This window comes from Oncorhynchus masou, chromosome 27 (genome assembly GCF_036934945.1).
Source record: "Oncorhynchus masou masou isolate Uvic2021 chromosome 27, UVic_Omas_1.1, whole genome shotgun sequence".
NCBI classification, from domain to species: domain Eukaryota; kingdom Metazoa; phylum Chordata; class Actinopteri; order Salmoniformes; family Salmonidae; genus Oncorhynchus; species Oncorhynchus masou.
Genome location: NC_088238.1, coordinates 20,873,093 through 20,891,477, shown reverse-complemented (window position 1 = coordinate 20,891,477; position 18,385 = coordinate 20,873,093). Strand labels below are relative to the sequence as shown.

The following is an 18,385-nucleotide window of genomic DNA, read 5'->3' as shown; positions in this document are numbered from 1 at the left end:
CGGATACCTATTTCGCAACAAAGCCTCCTTCACTTATGCTGCTAAACATACCCTCGTAAAACTGACTATCCTTGACTTCGGCGATGTCATTTACAAAATAGCCTCCAACACTCTACTCAGCAAATTGGATGGTCTATCACAGTGCAATCCGTTTTGTCACCAAAGCCCCATATACTACCCACCACTGCGACCTGTATGCTCTCATTGGCTGGCCCTCGCTTCATATTCGTCGCCAAACCCACTGGCTCCACGTCATCTATAAGTCTTTGCTAGGTAAAGCTCCGCCTTATCTCAGCTCACTGGTCACCATAGCAACACCCACTGTAGCACGCGCTCCAGCAGGTATATTTCACTGGTCATCCCCAAAGCCAACACTTATTTTGGCCACCTTTCCTTCCAGTTCTCTGCTGCCAATGACTGGAACGAATTGCAAAAATCACTGAAGCTGGAGTCTTATCTCCCTCACTAACTTTAAACATCAGCTGTCAGAGCAGCTTACCGATCATTGCACCTGTACACAGCCCATCTATAAATAGCCCACCCAACTACCTCATCTCCATATTATATATTTGTTGCTCTTTTGCACCCCAGTAGCTCTACTTGCACATCATCATCTGCACATCTATCACTCCAGTGTTAATGCCAAATTGTAATTATTTTGCCACTATGGCCTATTTATTGCCTTACCTCCCTAATCTTACTACATTTGCACACACTGTATATAGGTATATAGATTTTTCTATTGTGTTATTGACTGTACATTTGTTTATCCCATGTGTAACTCTGTGTTATTGTTTGTGTCGCACTGCTTTGACTCATCTTGGCCAGGACGCAGTTGTAAATGAGAACTTGTTCTCAACTGGCCTACCTGGTTAAATAAAGGTGAAAATAAATAACACTGACACGGTGCTGTAAAAGACTTACTGAGAGACAAGCAAACAAAACGCAGCCCAATAATAAGCCTGTTACATGTCATGTCATTGTCCTCGGTCTGTTGGTGAAAAGGCTTGAGAATAGCATGAGACTACTGCATACAGATGACGATATGATGCAGTTCCAAACGTCTCTGGCATTTAGCATAAAATTAGAGACTTTATTATCAGACGAGCGACAACAAAGAAGCGTATTAACAAACTGCAATAAACGGATTCTCATTCATATACTTCACAGCTTTGGACTAATTTAAATCAGGTTTTAAAGTTCATTGAATAAAGTCAATGTAATTTCCCCTTTGGCAAATGACTTTCCGGGGTTAAAAAGAAAGACTGAACGAAGTCTAATTAAAATTCTATTTCCCCAGAGGTTGGACAGAATGGCTTCAGTTCCAGTTCAGCCAGTGAAATCACAAGACAGAGGGATTATTCAAAACAGGGTGATGACATGGGTGAGATTAGGCAGCTTTTGATTACCTGGCATTCAGATCAGCTCCTCATCAAGTTAAAGCTAGAATATGGGATTTGTTTTTTTGTGTGAACCGGCAGCCCTGCTAAATACCAAGAATTGAAATGACCGTTAAACAGATTTCCAGATTGCAGATTGTGCCTTTAAGGAAGCCAGACGAAAAGACACCAGCTGAATAAATGATCAACGCATGGTGAGGTGTAGAGCATGAACAACACTGTTTAACTAGGCCTAGGATATTATAGGACTCATACAAGATAAACGACAGTCTTTTCAACACAAGAAACTTCAATCAAATTCTTTCATGTCAGCTACTTGGTGAAATATTATTCTTAGCACGTCCTTAGAACAAACAGCTGTAAAACAAAACCTCATAATATAACATGTTAAAAATAAACTAGTTACAGTACAAGTGGTGGAGCTCTGAATAAGTAACGACGATGCAGCAGATGAAACATGAGCGTGGGAGAGATACTTAAAGAGATCTTTTTTTTATTAGCCCTGTTGACACTGCATTTGTCCGGTGACACTTTGCTTCTTGAAATTCCAATATCTTTGAAACTTGACTGCTGACATATAAAACATTTTGGGACTGTATCAACAGTGGACTAATGGAAAAAATGGATTCCCTTTAAGAGCAGGTAAGCCATTCAGTCCAAGGAGAACAGAGAGCAGAGGTGTGGGTAAGAGGTAGGAGCAGTGGGAAGAAGAGGAGATGCTCAAAGCCTATCTGTCTGTCACAGGCACAACTAACACCTGATTCACAGGACAGAGACTCCTCTCAGTTCCTCTACCATATTACAGTACACATTTATGACAAATCAAGCACGCAGAGTGTGTGTGTGTGTGTACAATATGATAATGTCTACGTGCGAGCGTGTGCCTACGTAGGCCTGCTGAATACCTGTAGGACCAGCGGCTGTAGACAGGCTGGGAGACACCACTCTTTACACTGTCCATGATGCTGTATCAGCCAGTCTAGGTGGGTGATAGATAGTCAGTCCAGCAGCAGCTCCGGTAATGTATGGTACTCCCAACCTGGTCCAGAGTCAGTCTGAAGGTCTACCTGGAGCTCCAACTACAACCCTGATGCTGGAGGGAGTCCCATCCCGGGGAGTGAAAGCGCCACACAGCTGAGGGTGAGGTCTCTGAGTAGCAGCAGTTGCCATAACGCCACACTTGAGGCTAGCCTCTGAACACAACACAGTGAATGCACAGGGATTTGTTAGGGGAGTCTAAATGTGGTGTGAGTTCATGCCAAGACAAAATACCGGGCATAAAATCCCTAAACTTGGTCCTTTGACTTAGTTATATGTCTGTCTTTCTTCAGTTTCTAAGATGTATCAGAAATATAGACTGATAGGCCACGTGCTAAAACTGGACATGACTGTATCATAATAGCTAAAAATGCTTTCAGCAGGACTCCACAGACGCCATTTCCTCTGACTCAGAGGGAGATATTGCACATATCAAAACCGCAGACCATTGACTAAAAAGCTGAATTTAACACCAATTGGGAAAGTTTACTTTTTGTGAACTTTAGCCTAGGCCTAGTATCTTAAGTTAAAATATTCCAACACTTTTATTTTGACAGAAAATGCCAGAACATGGAATTTGCTTAGTCATAGCAAAATGAACCAAACTGTTTCTTGTCAATGTGAAACCACATTATTCTGGTTTTCTGCCTTTCTACATAGGCATTCCTTATATGCTCCTTGAATCCGTGTGTGTAAGTAAAGCTGTTTCTGGATGACAACCACAGTTACTCCCAATTACCGGAAGTATAAACAAACAACCCTCTCATTCCTAAAACTGGCAAGAAGTGGGGGACCTTGATCCTGTTGCTAGGAGATCACAGGACCTTTAAGTCATATCGTCTTCTGTTAGTGTACGTGTGTTTGCGTGCCTGTGAAGGGAAAATGGCATTCTCCTCAGCTGAGGGCAATCTGGGGAATGATTCCCCTGAGAATAATTAAACACTGTCAAAACAAATTATGGAAACAGGAGTTAAGTGTCGACTGGTAGGCACTCGAAAGCATCGCCTTACGTCCATATAACAATGATGAAAACCCAAAGACCGAAACTACAGAAGCTCGCTATCTCATGCATCCCATTGAGTCACGGCAGGTTCTTTGGTCTACACGCAGAATCTGTCCACGGGAGATTAGGTAGGCTAAAATGGAGTAGCCTACATGATACAGTTGAGAACCAGCCTACCTATTGCAAATACCAGATTATTTTCCTCTGTCTGTCAGTCCCTGACTCAACTGGGTGGATTGTCCAAGCCACTGCGGAGGCATGTGTTCGGAATGTGCTGGAAAACAGAAAGTAAATTGCAACCCATTTTCTCACCCACAGGTCTTGTACAGTTAGATACTTGAGGTCCAGGTGGTTTGTTATAGGTCTGTTGAGCCATTGTGAAATAGGGATACAACAACCACACCTTTATGGAAAGGGAATTCCTGTAAAAGCTGATTTAAGCTGAAGATACATTTAATTAAAACAGGAACAATTTTCCTACAGCAGACTGAATGGTAACTGATTTTGAGTGAGACTGTGAGTGCATGATTATCTTTGGTCACTGACCACGATAATTGTGTGCACTATACCTTACAGACACCCTGATTTTCATTTGTCCAGCCATGCGCTTGTTCAGTACAGTTTCATGTGAGGCATTTTCCCCTCTACTCTCAGGTTTGTGGTATCAGCCTCAGATACTGCTGTGTAAAGGTCACTTTCCACCTCTCTGTTCAGCTCTTAAAACAGACACTCGCGTCCTCTGCCAATTGAGTCACCCAAGCATGAAACCCACAGCAGAGAGAGAAGAGAACCCTTACGAAGAAAGAGAGAAGGATAAGATACTGGAAAGGGCTTGAGAGATAGGTTAGATGTTTTACATGTCAGGATTTAAAACTCCCATGTTTCCTCTCTGAACAGACCTTGCAGCTGTGCCATCTGCGTGCATGACAGCTGGACACAAACAAATAGTGTCTGGCTGGTTGGGGGGCTTGGACATGGTGGCGAACCAGGCCTGGTGTGTTGTTTTTGCCTGACAAACCCAGGCTCTAGGTTTCCTTTAGCCAGTGAATGACAGCTTCCGGGCCAAAAAATAAATAAAAAGCCGCTAAATAAAATTTTGACCGGACCCATTGTCCTGAAAAGAAATTAAATAATGTATTGCAAAATAATGCCTTTTATTTATTGATGAAGATACCAGTCGATGTGCTCCAACTTCATAGGCAAATACATTTCATTAGGTTAATAAATCCTCAAGCTGCTTGGAAATTAGTGTCAGTGTGCGTTTCTATTTTTACTCACGCAAAAAGATGCGAGGTCCTCACAAGGGACTTCAGCTAAGTGTACTGACTGGGCAAAATTGGCAAAGATTGTGTTGATGATCCCTGTTTCCAGTGTGCCCATCGAGAGGGGATTCTTTCTCCAAATCAGAGTAAATACGGCCTCAAGATCGCGCCTTCTTGAGAACAAAGTAACGAGGCTGATGTGCATCAAGCTGCTCCAAGGAGTTGGACAGTTTTGACTTCCCAACAGCAACAGCAGCTCACTTTGAGCAGGCCAAGGTCTGCCGCAAATGCAAGTAAATTAGAAGCAAATTATTATGTGGCAGGCCCAGTCCTAGCAGTTCTGCTGCCGCTCTAAGCAAGATCACCATGTATAGTAGGCCAGGCATTTATAGATTTGGAATGGATTGATAGACCAGAGTAGAGTAATGATGTTATCGTGCACTATTGATGCATTTCCGTTGAGCTTATTCAGTGGCACTTAGAAACTAAACATTGAGCTTTGGAAACAAGTGCTTTTATAAATGCATGGCGCGGGCCACGTTTCACAGGAGCATTGTAAAATAAGCTTTCTATTATTGAACCAGCTGTAGCAATTTTTTTTAATTTACATATGAAATTTGATTGTCCAACATCAGTTTGATAATTTCTTCATTTTGTGGCCTCTTTCCACTGCTGTGGTGCTGAATCACAGCTGGAATTGGGAGCGAGGCGGACTGGCCCTGAAGTTCGTAGACAGCCATGTTGTATTATTTATTAGCCTAATTAAAACCTTTATGCCTAGGCTAAATTAAATTAGAGAGGCCTAGATTGTATTTGAAACCAGCTGTGGTTTATTTATTAATTAAAATGTTCATACAAATAGGCTATAGGACAGGTCGTTTGCAAATGATATTATACAAATATTATATTTTGAAGTTGTGTTTTATTACTGTGTAGGTGACTTCTTCTAGACTAAATGTTTCTTTTTTTTAATGATATTCATTTACGATTTATTGCAGGGATGAAGACGCATTGGGCAATGTTTTGCTTTTCGATAAAACCCGTCATGTTGATATAAGAACATCAGTGTACTTTATTTTATTAAACCTTTACAGGCTATTTTCTATTCTGTTAAGATGAGCACCATGGGAGGACACCCTATGTTACGCACCCAATGCGTATGGATGTCCGGTAAGTTTGTCAAACATCCGGTAAATTAAAATCTTGCTGGTCACAGTGTCCGGCACCAAATTTTCCAAACGGAAACCCTGCCCAGTCTACATGTCTGTTCTTTACACTAATCCTCTACACATATCCTCTGAAAGACTACACAAGCAGATTACATCAAATAATCACAGTCCACATTGCAGCATTCGAACAGAAAAGGGTGGGAACTGCCCTCTGATTTTATTCTCCTCTCAGGGTAAAAACGGACCTATGGATTTCACACTTTTTCTGCAGAGCTTACAGTAACCTCCTACGCACACAGCACCATGCTCTGCTCTCAGGGCACCTCTGGCCAGCACAATCCTAATGCACTGACATCAAACAGACATCAATAGGAGTGCTGGGGAACCATAGGGGGAGTTGGTTTCCCTCAGACAAGCCATTACATTAAGGACAGTGCCCTCAGTTCTGAAACTGATTGAGAAGCTAGTGTAAGAGGGAGGGAGAGGCCTGGTCCAACACGTCATGTCAGTGTTTCCCCTGTATTCATAAAACGTTTTCAGTGTAAACTTAAACAACTAAAACCAGATATAAAGAATAGAGCTCGACCGATTATGATTTTTCACCGCCGATACCGATACTGATTATTGGAGGACCAAAAAAAAGCTGATACCGATTAATTACATTTTTTTTGTAATAATGACAATTACAACAATACTGAATGAACACTTAATTATACATCAATATATAATATAATACATCAATAAAAATCTATTTAGCCTCAAATAAATAATAAAACATGTTAAATTTGGTTTAAATAATGCAAAAACTAGCTAGCCATTTCACATCGATTACACCAGCCTAATCTCGGGAGTTGATAGGATTGAAGTCATAAACAGAGCAATGCTTGAAGCACAGCGAAGAGCTACTGGCAAAACGCACGGAAGTGCTGTTTGAATGAATGCTTACGAGCCTGCTGCTGCCTACCACCGCTCAGTCAGACTGCTCTATCAAATATCAAATCATAGACTTAATTATAACATAATATCACACAGAAATACGAGCCTTTGGTCATTAATATGGTAGAATCCGGAAACTATCATTTCGAAAACAAAACGTTTATTATTATCGCATATACCCTGACTCTGCGTGCAATAAAAGCAAGAGAAGTGACACAATTTCACCTGGTTAATATTGCCTGCTAACATGGATTACTTTTAGCTAAATATGCAGGTTTAAAAATATATACTTGTGTGTATTGATTTTAAGAAAGGCATTGATGTTTATGGTAAGGTACACGTTGGAGCAACGACAGTCCTTTTTCCGCGAATGCCACCGCATCGATTATATGCAATGCAGGACACGCTAGATAAACTAGTAATATCATCAACCATATGTAGTTAACTAGTGATTATGATTGATTGATTTTTATAAGATAAGTTTAATGCTAGCTAGCAACTTACCTTGGCTTACTGCATTCGCATAACAGGCAGGCTTCTCGTGGAGTGCAATGAGAGGCAGGTGGTTAGAGCGTTGGACTAGTTAACTGTAAGGTTGCAAGATTGAATCCCCGAGCTGACAAGGTAAAAATCTGTCGTTCTGCCCATGAACAAGGCAGTTAACCCATTGTTCCTAGGCCATCATTGAAAATAAGAATGTGTTCTAAACTGACTTGCCTAGTTAAATAAAAGGTGTCATTTTTTTTAAACAAAAAATAATAAATAGGCCAAATCAGTGTCCAAAAATACTGATTTCCGATTGTTATGAAAACTTGAAATCGGCCCTAATTAATCGGCCATTCCGATTAACCCGGTCGACCTCTAATAAAGAATGCGGAAACGATAATGAGGGTATATATTTTTAAATAAGATCATCTTTGAGAACTAGCTAACAACCACCAGAATAAAAACTGGCATGGGGCCCCTATTGATTTTGTTATGTTTGAGTCACTCAGATAGCATAAGAACACAGCATAAGCCATGGCAAAATGTGTAGAATTGAATGACATTTGCATAAAAGTAGCTATCCAGTGTTTCCAGATTAATACGAAAAATGACTTATAACGAATTACAATATGAGTAAAATAGCTTTCCTTCCCAAAAAATGCTTTTCTGTGTTTGAATGGTTTAGGCGTACCCCAACAACAGAATGGTGTGGGCATATACCGATCATTAAAAATATTAATACGAGTAGACTGCTGATTGGCCAGCTCAACCTCCTTAGGAGTATTACATCATATTCCATCAGGAAAAAGCAAGCATTTTTTAATAAACGGTCTGTTTGAGATGCAATTTTGAAGTGTTTATTCTCCAATTTATGCTTTGGCCACAAATATGAGTATAGGACGGATCTATAACATTATTTGGATATGAGTTAACAAAATACTAACTTTTAAAGTGAGATTTTCACTAGACAGTTACTTTAAAAACTGCACATTTTCTCTCAATCCCATGGTAAAATGTGTAGAATTGTAGGAAAGGATTAGCAAGTTACTAGAATAACGTCAGCACAAATATGGAAAACATCAGATCATGATGTGATCCATATCCGATAGAAATGTAATTTGGTGTTAACAGGTTACCCTAGCTAGCTAGCTAACGCTACTTTAATTTGCTCATCAAAAGAACCTTGGATACTTTTTTAACTAACTGCTGTTGCATCGAAAGTCTTGCTTGCTTAGTTGCAGCCCATCAACTCGGGTGGAAAGTTGTCAGCACCTGATTCGTCATCAGCTCAACGGTATAGCTGTCATTTAGCCATTATAGCTAACCATATTTTTCTGCCCCAGGTGGGAAAATGTCGATGTGGCTGTAATTTATGCGTTGGCCACAAATACAAATATAGGATGAGACAACAACATTATTTGGGAGTTAACAGCATATAAACTTTTTAAAGTGAGATTTTCTCTGGCCAGTTACTTTAAAACTGCTAATGCTCTCTCATCCCCATGGCAAAATGTTTAGAATAGCATGAAACTAGCTATAAAACAGTAAAATGTTCCCTCTGCCCCATGGCAAAATGTGTAGAATTGCAGGAAATTAGCTTTAAAACTGCAACATTTTGTCTCGGCGTCCAAGAGGGCCTCTAAAATGTTTGGTGGAAATCCTAGAGGAAATACTGCATTTCTTGTGCCTACATGTTTGCCTATTAATTTTCCTGAGCCATTTTCCACAGTGTGCATTGATGTCACAAAGGGAATAGCCAATAATATTGTTTGTTGTGGGTGCAATGGTATTGCAACATTCGTGGGCACGCTTTAAAAACCAAAGACTGTGGAATTCTTTATTGCCTCCAGATAGTCACATAACATTCAGCCATCCTACATTCCAATCCACAATCATATGGGGGTGGAGTGTCATTATTTTGACCAGGAATGCATAGCATATGGAAAACGTTTGCTAGTGAAATAAGCAGTAATAATCCCTAAATTAAACTCAACTTCACAGGGTGAAATGAGATTGCAAAAGCAATGCAGTGGATTTCACTTGTGGGTGCTAGTGTAACACATTAAGCTGCTCAAAAGAACAGTGTTTGTCATAATAGCAGGGTCATAAACAGTAAGTATAAAGTCAGTTGTAATTTTAATGACAAACTGTAATGACTGTGTTTATGACAGCTGATTCTGTTATGCTGAAGGTAGTGTTAAATAAGAATCATACTCTGACTGACATATTATCATTTGTCTATTGCCTCCATGTAGCCTATCACATAACTATCACATCATTAACCACGAACTGAACCATCCAACACCCTAATCAACATAGGATTGTCCCCATGTTGGCCACAATTCCATACCATCATCATACATTAGCTTGATTCACCTGCTTTTGTTGATGTTGTTCATCCTGTCACGTCTTCCGTTTCGGGAGACTTCTTCGGTAGTGACCGTGCCAAGTGATGTTGCCAAGATTGCCCCCCTCATAGGCCCTAACACTGTATTTTTTAGCAAGCTACCCACATTTCTGCGATGCCGTCTCCAAGGAGAATGGCGCAAGCTCCTATGACAAAGCCACAGTAACTCGAGAAATCGAGTGTAATATATTCCCCAGCTGATGGCTTTCGTGACGCAATAATGTAACGCAACCCAACATATTCAAGACTTGAGCCTTGACAGATGTTTATAACGTCGTTATAGCTTCGTTTGTCAACATGCATGTTCATACAATTTTGACATTTTTCAGATGGAACGTTATAGCTAGATAGCTAGTTAAAATAAAAAGATTCCCTCATTTTCAAACACATTCCTGTTACAAAAAAATATTTAAAAGTTTACGAGCAGTCCATGAAGAATTGTGCGCTTTCTGCTTTACCGTTAACAAGCACGCTAACGTTAGCTAGCTAACTATCGATGGGGTTTTCCTAGCTACCAACTCACGCTTCCCCTTCGCGATAAAACGATGCCCAAATGGTTAATGATAAGCGTTTAACTCTGCTTGATTCCTGTATATAATAGTTAGCTACATTTCAAGTTGTGGAAAATATGTATTTTAGTTTGTGCTTGGTATTATCTTCCATGATTGATTTACCACTCAGCGTGCTCGGCTATCTTCAGGCAAGCAAGAAACGTTAGCTAGCTAGCCTAACATTAGCCAAACTAGCATCAGTCTTCGAGCAACAGTGCCTTCTGAATAAGTTAAGTGAGACAAGTCTCGCGCACCACCCACCAGAAACGCTTTGCCCATGCAATTTGGACACTGCATGTCTACATTATATATGTTTTACTTACGTTTTACTTACCTTATGCTGTAGTAACTCATGTTTACACGTTTTACTTACCTTATGCTGTAGTAACTCATGTTTATCCACGGTTGCTATGGATCCCAGCTGGTGGTGCAGCATACAACTTTCCTTGTCACGCTTGGAAAATTGTTCCCCACAGCCCTAGTTACCGTACATGACTACAACGTACTATCCTATTGGATGGCAGGTTATATAGACTTGAGTGATTGGACAGGTTTCTTTGCCTCTGCATTCCATGTTACCACAAATGTAGCTAGTAAATAGACCCCTCTATTTATACCAAAGTTACTAGCTAGTGTTGTAACACTCACACTACAAAAATTCATTATGCATTTATGTAAAATTGAAAAACAACCCGTTTAAAAAAATATTTAATGTGTACCAAGGGTACAAAGAAAACAAGAACCTAGACAGAGCCACATCCATAATGGGCTGAACTACCAACTGCACATGGACAACGTTATAGACAGCAAAACAATTGAGTGGACTCAATAATATTATAGTTATTGCAACATATCACTTTCAATCAGTGGACTAATTTATTCATGTGGTGTTAACTACAATTCAGTGTTAATTGCAGAACATGATAGTAAAATGATGTCAACATTTACAGTTATGTTGATTAGATGCTAATTAGTGCCTCTGCACTTGAAAGATAACCTCGGTCAATCAGCAACCTCATCAGCCCTTTCCTCCTCCTCCATGTAACCTTGACTCCATAGTCCCTCTCTGGGGTGTCTGTTGCTAAAATCTCTGAAGTCACAGTATGTGGCGGGGTCATCGGCTGTGACGCAGGCAACAGGAGGCGAAGAAAGGAGGAACTACCATCATGGTGTAACTCTGGAGTCTCTACATCAAGTGGGGAGAAAACATTGTCCGTGCCAGGGGTGTGGTGTGTTGCTGAGGCAGGAGTCTGAGCAGAGCATGACGCTGGGCTCTTGCCATGTCTGGCAACATTGGCAGCTGACGTTCTAAGGGCCCCCACACATCTGCTGGAGGTTGATGCTGCATCTTCCGGTGTTACCTCTGACAACCGTCTCCTCTCAGCTGTCCCTTTCCTGAGAGAAGTTATCTGTGTTGGTGTCTCCGTTTCATCTTGGTTACTTAGGTACTCTGTACTTAGAGAACCAACCTTATGAACTTGCAAGCCCTGCTGCTCCTCATGGGCCCCAAGAGTAGATTCTACAGCTTTCTTTCTACGTGCATGCTTTTGATGGAGAGGTTGGGCTGTTGACCTTCTCTGAAAGGATAAGGCTTGGAACTTGCAAACACTACCTTTCCTGGATAAGTGAGAACTCCTGTCAAGAATGCTTGGTGCAGAGAGGCACTTCTTCCTCCCTCGCCTTCCTCTGGGTGCAGGGGGCGGTAACTGATCAAACTGTGGACTCACCTGAAATTGAGTGAGTGAGAGACACATCTTTGAACATGTTTGTCATACATTATTTATAGTCTATGGTTTGAAAGGACAACATTCAGAAGATAGTAAATAATTACATTAAAAACATGATTGTCATCATACACATTAACAGTTATAAACTGTGATTACCCAAGAACTACAGGCTGTGCAGCTGTTCTGTCGCTGCTCCTCATCTAGAAATGACTTGGGATTGAGTGCGCCTCTCACTTGAGGCACATTGTGGTATCTGGCGTCATCAAGTGGTGGCTCAAAAAACAACAGCGACGGCTTCTGTGAGTATGGCAAATATTTCTTTCTTGTTTTACGGGGCATCAGAGATCATGGTTGAGGAGCTGATGGGATCAAGAGAAGGTTAAATATATGGTGACGTATTAAAGGAGTGCAGTATGAAACAAATGTGGCATATAAGAAACGTTTTAACGCTATAGCTTGCTTTGGGTTAAGTAGCTAGTTAGCTACAACAACAAATAACAACAGAGTGAACACATGGAAGAGTACTTACGCCTTCGTATATCACACGACGTACCTGGGTGTAAACTGCATGTCAGGAGTAGCTAGCTATCAATGTTTTGAATAAATAATGTCAGAATCAGAAAAGGAAAACATTTTGCATTTGCTTCGCTGTCCTCCAAGTCTTGCCGTTAACATAATGGTTAACACTGATTGGTTTTCACATCCACTGGGTTCACCCATTGGATATGCAAAGACCACATGACCGGAGTCGCAAATACTGCGCCAAAATTCAAAATCCCATTCACTTTCACACTGAATGAAAGGAGATTGAGATCTACAAACTACCTGTCAACTTTCATTTTCGATTATTGTCATTGTTTAATTAAGGAGTCAAATAACCCAGAACAAAAGCGCATTGCATCACCATAATATGAAGGTTTGTGATATGCAACTTGGTTAAAGTTGCTAGCTAGCTTGCTAATTAACTGGACTAACGTTAGCTTGCAAACTAAACGCGTTAACTATTACCGCTATCTAACTAACTACTAGTTTAGTTTGGGGAATATTTTTCTACCTTCTTTGTATGTTAGTTGCTAATCCATGGTTTTATAGTTAGCTAGCTATCTAATTTAGCTAACACCATCATGTTCTAGAAGACTGCGTCATAACCATAGCTGATATTTGAAAGACTGGTATTTCTATTCTAAAATCGTTAGCTAGCTAGCTATAGTAACAATTATCTGGCTGCTTTATTTTTAATTGATACAATCAAATAGATTTTAGTATAGTTAGGTTAGCAAGTTACTAGAGTAACGTCAGCACAAGTATGGAAAATATCAGTTCATGATGTGATCCATACCCGATATACATTTAATTCAGCGTTGTTACCAACGCTACTTTAATTTGCCCATCAAAAGAACCTTGGATATTTTTTTTGAACTAACAGCTTTTGCATCGACAGGCTTGCTTACTTAGTTGCAGCATATCAACTCAGGTAGAAAGTTGTCAGCGCCTGATTCGTCATCAGATCAGTTTAGCTATCATTTAGCCATTATAGTTAACTAGCTCAAACCTAACCAGCTTTGTCTGCCCCAGGGAAAATGTAGTTTTGGCTGTAACGTTACATTCTAACTTTAACGTTATCTCTTCAGACATCAAGTGAAGTCAAAGGGCCAGCTCTGTAATCTGGGCAGAATGAGACAGAGCCCAAGAAGGCCCCTGATCCTTAGGAGGAGGAAGCTTCCTTTTCAGCTAAATGAACCAGCAATTGATGAGCCGGATGGACTACGACACAAGGAAGCATCTACATCCAAACCCTCGGGTGGCCAGTGTTTTCCTGATGGCATCCGTATCATGGACCATCCCACTATGCCTGGCACACAAGTGGTTGTCATCCCCAAAGCTGCAGACCTTCAGAGTGTAATTGGGGCCCTCACTGCCAAGGGGAAGGAGTGTGGCTCTCAAGGACCAAACAAATTCATCCTTCTAAGTGGTGGTGGCTGTATCAAGGATGGTGCAGATTCTTTCTGTCAACCTAGCTATATGAGCGGTTGCAGGTCTGGTAGGAGTAGCATGGCTCTTGTCACACAGCCAGAGAAGGCAACAACAATGGACTGCCTAAAGGATACTAAGGCTTTGACTACAATTAAACCATGTATGTTTATTTGCATGATTTTGGGTGAAATGACCCTCTACTTTTCCGGTGTTGTTTAATTAACTGTTTGATGATGAACATTGTTGATGCGCACAGTTTTTATTATTTCACAGTGAATAGGGACCTTGATTGCAGTCCTCTTGATGACAGCCTTACTAACATCCAGTGGCTTGGGAGGATGAATACAGACGGTCTTGACCCAGATCCTGCTAAGAAAGCTGCCAACAAAGAGAATCATGACACTTGCCAACAGATTCTCCAGGTATGGCTCCTCTTTTAGCACCTGGGTGTGATTGTCAACAGACGTATGTAAACAGTGATGCCGAGGGTGTCACCGGCAACGTGTTATATGTTTATCTAGAATGTTTCAAGTGTGATAATATTTCTGTATGCTTGCTGCATATGTTGAGTTTTAAAAGAGTAGTATCTAAATAGTCCAAACAAAACCAACCTCTCTTTTTCGTTCTGTTTTGCACACAGTCACAAAGTGAGCGAATGGAAGCACACAGGGTTGTCAAAGACCCCTTGTCAGAGAGACCACCCTACTCATACATGGCAATGATTCAGTTTGCCATCAACAGTAAGAAGAGCAGGAGGATGACATTGAAAGAGATCTACACTTGGATTGAGGATCACTTTCCATATTTCAGAAAGGTGGCCAAGCCAGGCTGGAAGGTAAACATCCACAATAAGCCCTTGGTCACAGAAAGATTTTATTGGTGCCACTGTAGTAGTTGAGGACCAGATCATGTTACAATAGAAGCAGAAAAATACCCCTTAAGCACCAAACAAAAACTTGTATAATTGCCAATGGCATAAGCCACATCCTCTTAGTTTGATATTGTCTATGCTCCTCTGCCAGAATTCCATCCGCCACAATCTTTCCCTGCATGACATGTTCATCCGTGAGACAACACAAGATGGCAAGATCTCCTACTGGACCATACGCCCAGAGGCCAATCGCTGCCTTACTCTTGACCAGGTTTACAAGGTTGGCATGTTGCCTACATTTCTGTTCTAAGTCATATTTTGTCGCTGGCCAATTACAACTATGGGACTCCACAAAAGGACAAATGCCTGCAAATAACTGTCTTCACTCTGAAATCTACTTTTTGATTAATATCTTTATAACTCTGTCCCTTTTGACCAATTTTCCACCCCACAGACTGAGTCTGATCCAACTTCCATCTCGTCTCGGACCATGCAGGTCTGTGACCAACATGTAAGATTGTTTTACCCTTCTTTTCATCTGTGGCAGTCAGTCAGGGAGGACAGGACAGTCGGAGAGAGGACAGGACATGCTTTCCATCTGCTCTTGTTTAGCTCATTAAGCTGACAATTAATTTCAGGGGAGATGTGAGGTGTAGGCAGAGAGCAGACGTCACAGGACCACCGTACATAGTAACTTCTCCTACACAGGTCGAACTCATGCCGTCTTCATATATTGTCTTTGAGAAGAGAAAGGGACCATTTCAATTCGAATAGTTGTGTTGGGAATAAGAAGTTAACATCTCAATTGTTTCCCGCAGCAACAAAAGAGAATTGCACCTGACATCAAGAAAACATCTGCCAGTGCCCCTGGTGAGTGAGGGAAAGACGTGGGGGAAACAAGCAGCTGGACGATTACCAAACCTTTGAGAGTTGGAAATTATTGATGTGTAGCCGTTGCCTCATGACTTCTTTTTTTCCTGCCATCCATATGTTCAGAGAGGAAGATGAAGCCCCTTCTTCCTCGTGCAGACTCCTACCTGGTCCCCATCCAGCTGCCTTTCACCCAGTCACTCTTCCTGTCCTCGTCCACACGGCTCCCCCTCTCTGCCCCCCAACAGAAATCTAGCTCCTCAGGAGGGGGCAAGAGGGTCCGTATAGCTCCCAAGGTAATGTCTCACCATACCTTTTTTTTTTATTGTAAAGTGGCTGGAGGTTACTTGATTCCCTATAATTATTAAATTAATACATGTTGTGACTGCGTTTTGCAGGTTTCGTACAGTGACGCCTCCACAGTGATGCTGTATGCTCCTCCAGTTGAGGAGATGAAGGAGGAGCAGGTCTGTGTGCCCCTGATCTCCGTTACCCCTAGGGCCGTTCTGACCAACACCAGGAAGGAAGTCAGCAGCTCCCGTCGCAAGCAGCGCCTCGTCCTGCCTTCCAACGAGGAGCCCGTGCTCCTCTTCCCTGACAGCACCTTCTTCGACTCGGGCCTGGCCTCCGACGGCTCCGCCTTACAGGACGCCGAGCTCGATCCCCGGCCGGAGCCTGACAGCCCCTGCAGGGATTTCTCTTTCAAGACCCCCATCAAGAGCAGCCACCCAGCCTCCTCCACCCCCAGCAAGCCACCCACTGTGCTGTTAGAGCCCTGGAGGGTAACCCCGCTGGGCAAGGAGAGCGGCGGCATGCTGGACTTCAGCCCCATCCGCACCCCCGGCCCCAGCTTCACCCCGGACCGCCATAACCACCCCACCTTCAGCTTCAGTAGCACACCCTTTAAGGACCTGCCATTGTTCAATTCCCCTCACGAGCTGCTCACCTCTGCACGCTCCACATCCACGGTTGGCCCCACCGGCACCTGCTCCCCGGGGCCAGAGCGTCTGCAGGGCTGCTCCAGAGAGCTCCAAATCGGGGGTCCCTCCACAGCCAACCGCTCCCTTACGGAGGGCTTGGTCCTGGACACCATGAACGACAGCCTGAGCAAGATCTTGGTGGATATCAGCTTCTCTGGCCTGGAGGATGATGATCTGGGTATGGGGAACATCAGCTGGTCTCAGCTCATCCCTGAACTCAAGTAGCCACTGCCGAGCAGAGAGCGCAACCCTTTCAAAGTTCTTTGCTAGATGAGGATGCCATAGTCTCATCATTACCCAAGCTGCTCACATTGTCTTCCAATCTGTAAATGTGGGAGTTTTCTAACTAAGATTTTTAGCTTTTGTCTTTGGTTGCTTTTGTCACTACTAACCAGTCTTTTTCCTCTCGCTTGGTTGTGTTTCATGCCACAAGCTTAAGTGACCATATTTTGATTACAATTCACTGTCTCCCACGATAGTCTTGAAGGAACTTCTAGGGAACCGAAAAGTATGCCTGAGTTGTATGTTGATGTATGTAGCCTACATAGAGGATGTATGTTTAATTTGCACATTTTGTCATATGTTTTGCTCTTTAAAATGTACATTTATACATAGATAAATCATCACTATCCAGTGAGACCGACACTACCATGCTAGAATATAAGATGTGGTGCCTCCTCTGAAAGTGAGCGAGTCTCCATTTGATTGGACCTCTGAAAGGATGTAACATGATGTACAGATGATCAACCACCAATGAGAGAAAGTAATAAACAACAAGGACTGTCTACACCCAAAGGAGATTCCATTTTTGATTGACCAAGTCAACACTTATTCTAGTGCACTTTTGTAACTTATTCTAGGTATGACACAATGTCCAATCTGCTTTGTGAACTTTTAAAGAGTGGTAGTAGTGAGTGAGAAACTATGTAAAAGTATGAAGTAGTATGGTGATGTCTTACATCCGTCTGTAGAAGGGAAATATATTTGAATTTTAAAAAAAAAAAATGTATGTTTGAATTGTCATCGGAAGTTTTTTGGCTAGAAGATTAAACATTTAATGCGTGAGTTTATGGTTTTTATTTTGATCGAAGGGTCATAGTTACTTTGTTATGGGAAAGGAAGACTGCATAATATGCATATGACCAATTCTGAACGATGTATGGCTTTTTATAGTTCTTCTTGGCTCGTTTGTTAGCTGTGCTTGTGGTGGACACATTCAGGTTCAAGTTTAAGGAGCATCCTGTCTGCTAGTGTTTAATATCATGACATGGGCTTGCTGGTGATTGACTTGGTTTCATATTTTTACAGTACTGGTGTCTTGGAAACGAGTTAATGTAAATGTTTAAAGTGCCTTTTTTCTTTTTGGTCGGGTTTGCTGACTACAGTGAAACCCGCTGACTTTGCTGCTCCTTTTCACATTGGTTGGGTTTAGATATCTTAACTTTAACTAGATTCCACACAGTCCTGGGTTTGTTGTCCCATATTATAATTGAAGGTATGATAAACTGGAAGGGGCAGGAACACATAATATGCAAGAACCTTTACATTCTGGCTCAGTATTTATTACATGACTGGTACAACAGACCCCAGAGGGAGGTTTGTGGCAAAACTGACATGGGCAACTTTTGGGATGTTTAAGAAAAGCATGTCTGTTTCATGAATCCTATGTAAATGGAATAAATGAATACGTCACAGTTTCTCTTTTTGTTTT

At 41.7% G+C, this 18,385-nt stretch overlaps 3 protein-coding genes across 7 annotated transcripts in view; 1 reads left to right on the top strand and 2 right to left on the bottom strand.

Annotated features, from left to right (window-relative positions):
* The window catches only part of LOC135515773 (tubby-related protein 3-like), a 30,925-nt gene extending 20,207 nt beyond the window's left edge, over positions 1–10,718 (bottom strand). Inside the window, exon 1 of one of the 4 annotated variants that reach the window (XM_064939498.1) lies at positions 10,626–10,718. In XM_064939498.1, the coding sequence (XP_064795570.1) occupies positions 10,626–10,645 (20 nt within the window). In that variant the 5' untranslated portion in view covers positions 10,646–10,718. The other 3 variants (XM_064939499.1, XM_064939497.1, XM_064939501.1) reach the window with 3 other exon arrangements.
* Positions 10,719–10,944: 226 nt separating this feature from the next.
* rhno1 (RAD9-HUS1-RAD1 interacting nuclear orphan 1) lies at positions 10,945–12,658 on the bottom strand. 2 transcript variants are annotated; one of them, XM_064939496.1, is made up of 3 exons: positions 12,533–12,658; positions 12,136–12,338; positions 10,945–11,979 (listed from the first exon to the last, which is right to left on the bottom strand). In XM_064939496.1, the coding sequence occupies exons 2-3, from the start codon at positions 12,316–12,318 to the stop codon at positions 11,212–11,214; spliced, it is 951 nt and encodes a 316-aa protein (XP_064795568.1). In that variant the 5' UTR covers positions 12,319–12,338; positions 12,533–12,658; the 3' UTR covers positions 10,945–11,211. The 2 variants fall into 2 exon arrangements, with proteins under 2 accessions (XP_064795568.1, XP_064795567.1); XM_064939495.1 differs by having other exon boundaries at positions 12,509–12,656.
* A 2-nt stretch (positions 12,659–12,660) lies between these two features.
* LOC135515771 (forkhead box protein M1-like) lies at positions 12,661–18,371 on the top strand. Its single transcript, XM_064939494.1, has 9 exons — positions 12,661–12,895; positions 13,611–14,113; positions 14,227–14,375; positions 14,594–14,788; positions 14,976–15,104; positions 15,279–15,335; positions 15,643–15,694; positions 15,821–15,990; positions 16,093–18,371. The coding sequence occupies exons 2-9, from the start codon at positions 13,654–13,656 to the stop codon at positions 16,897–16,899; spliced, it is 2,019 nt and encodes a 672-aa protein (XP_064795566.1). The 5' UTR covers positions 12,661–12,895; positions 13,611–13,653; the 3' UTR covers positions 16,900–18,371.
* Positions 18,372–18,385: the final 14 nt, after the last annotated feature.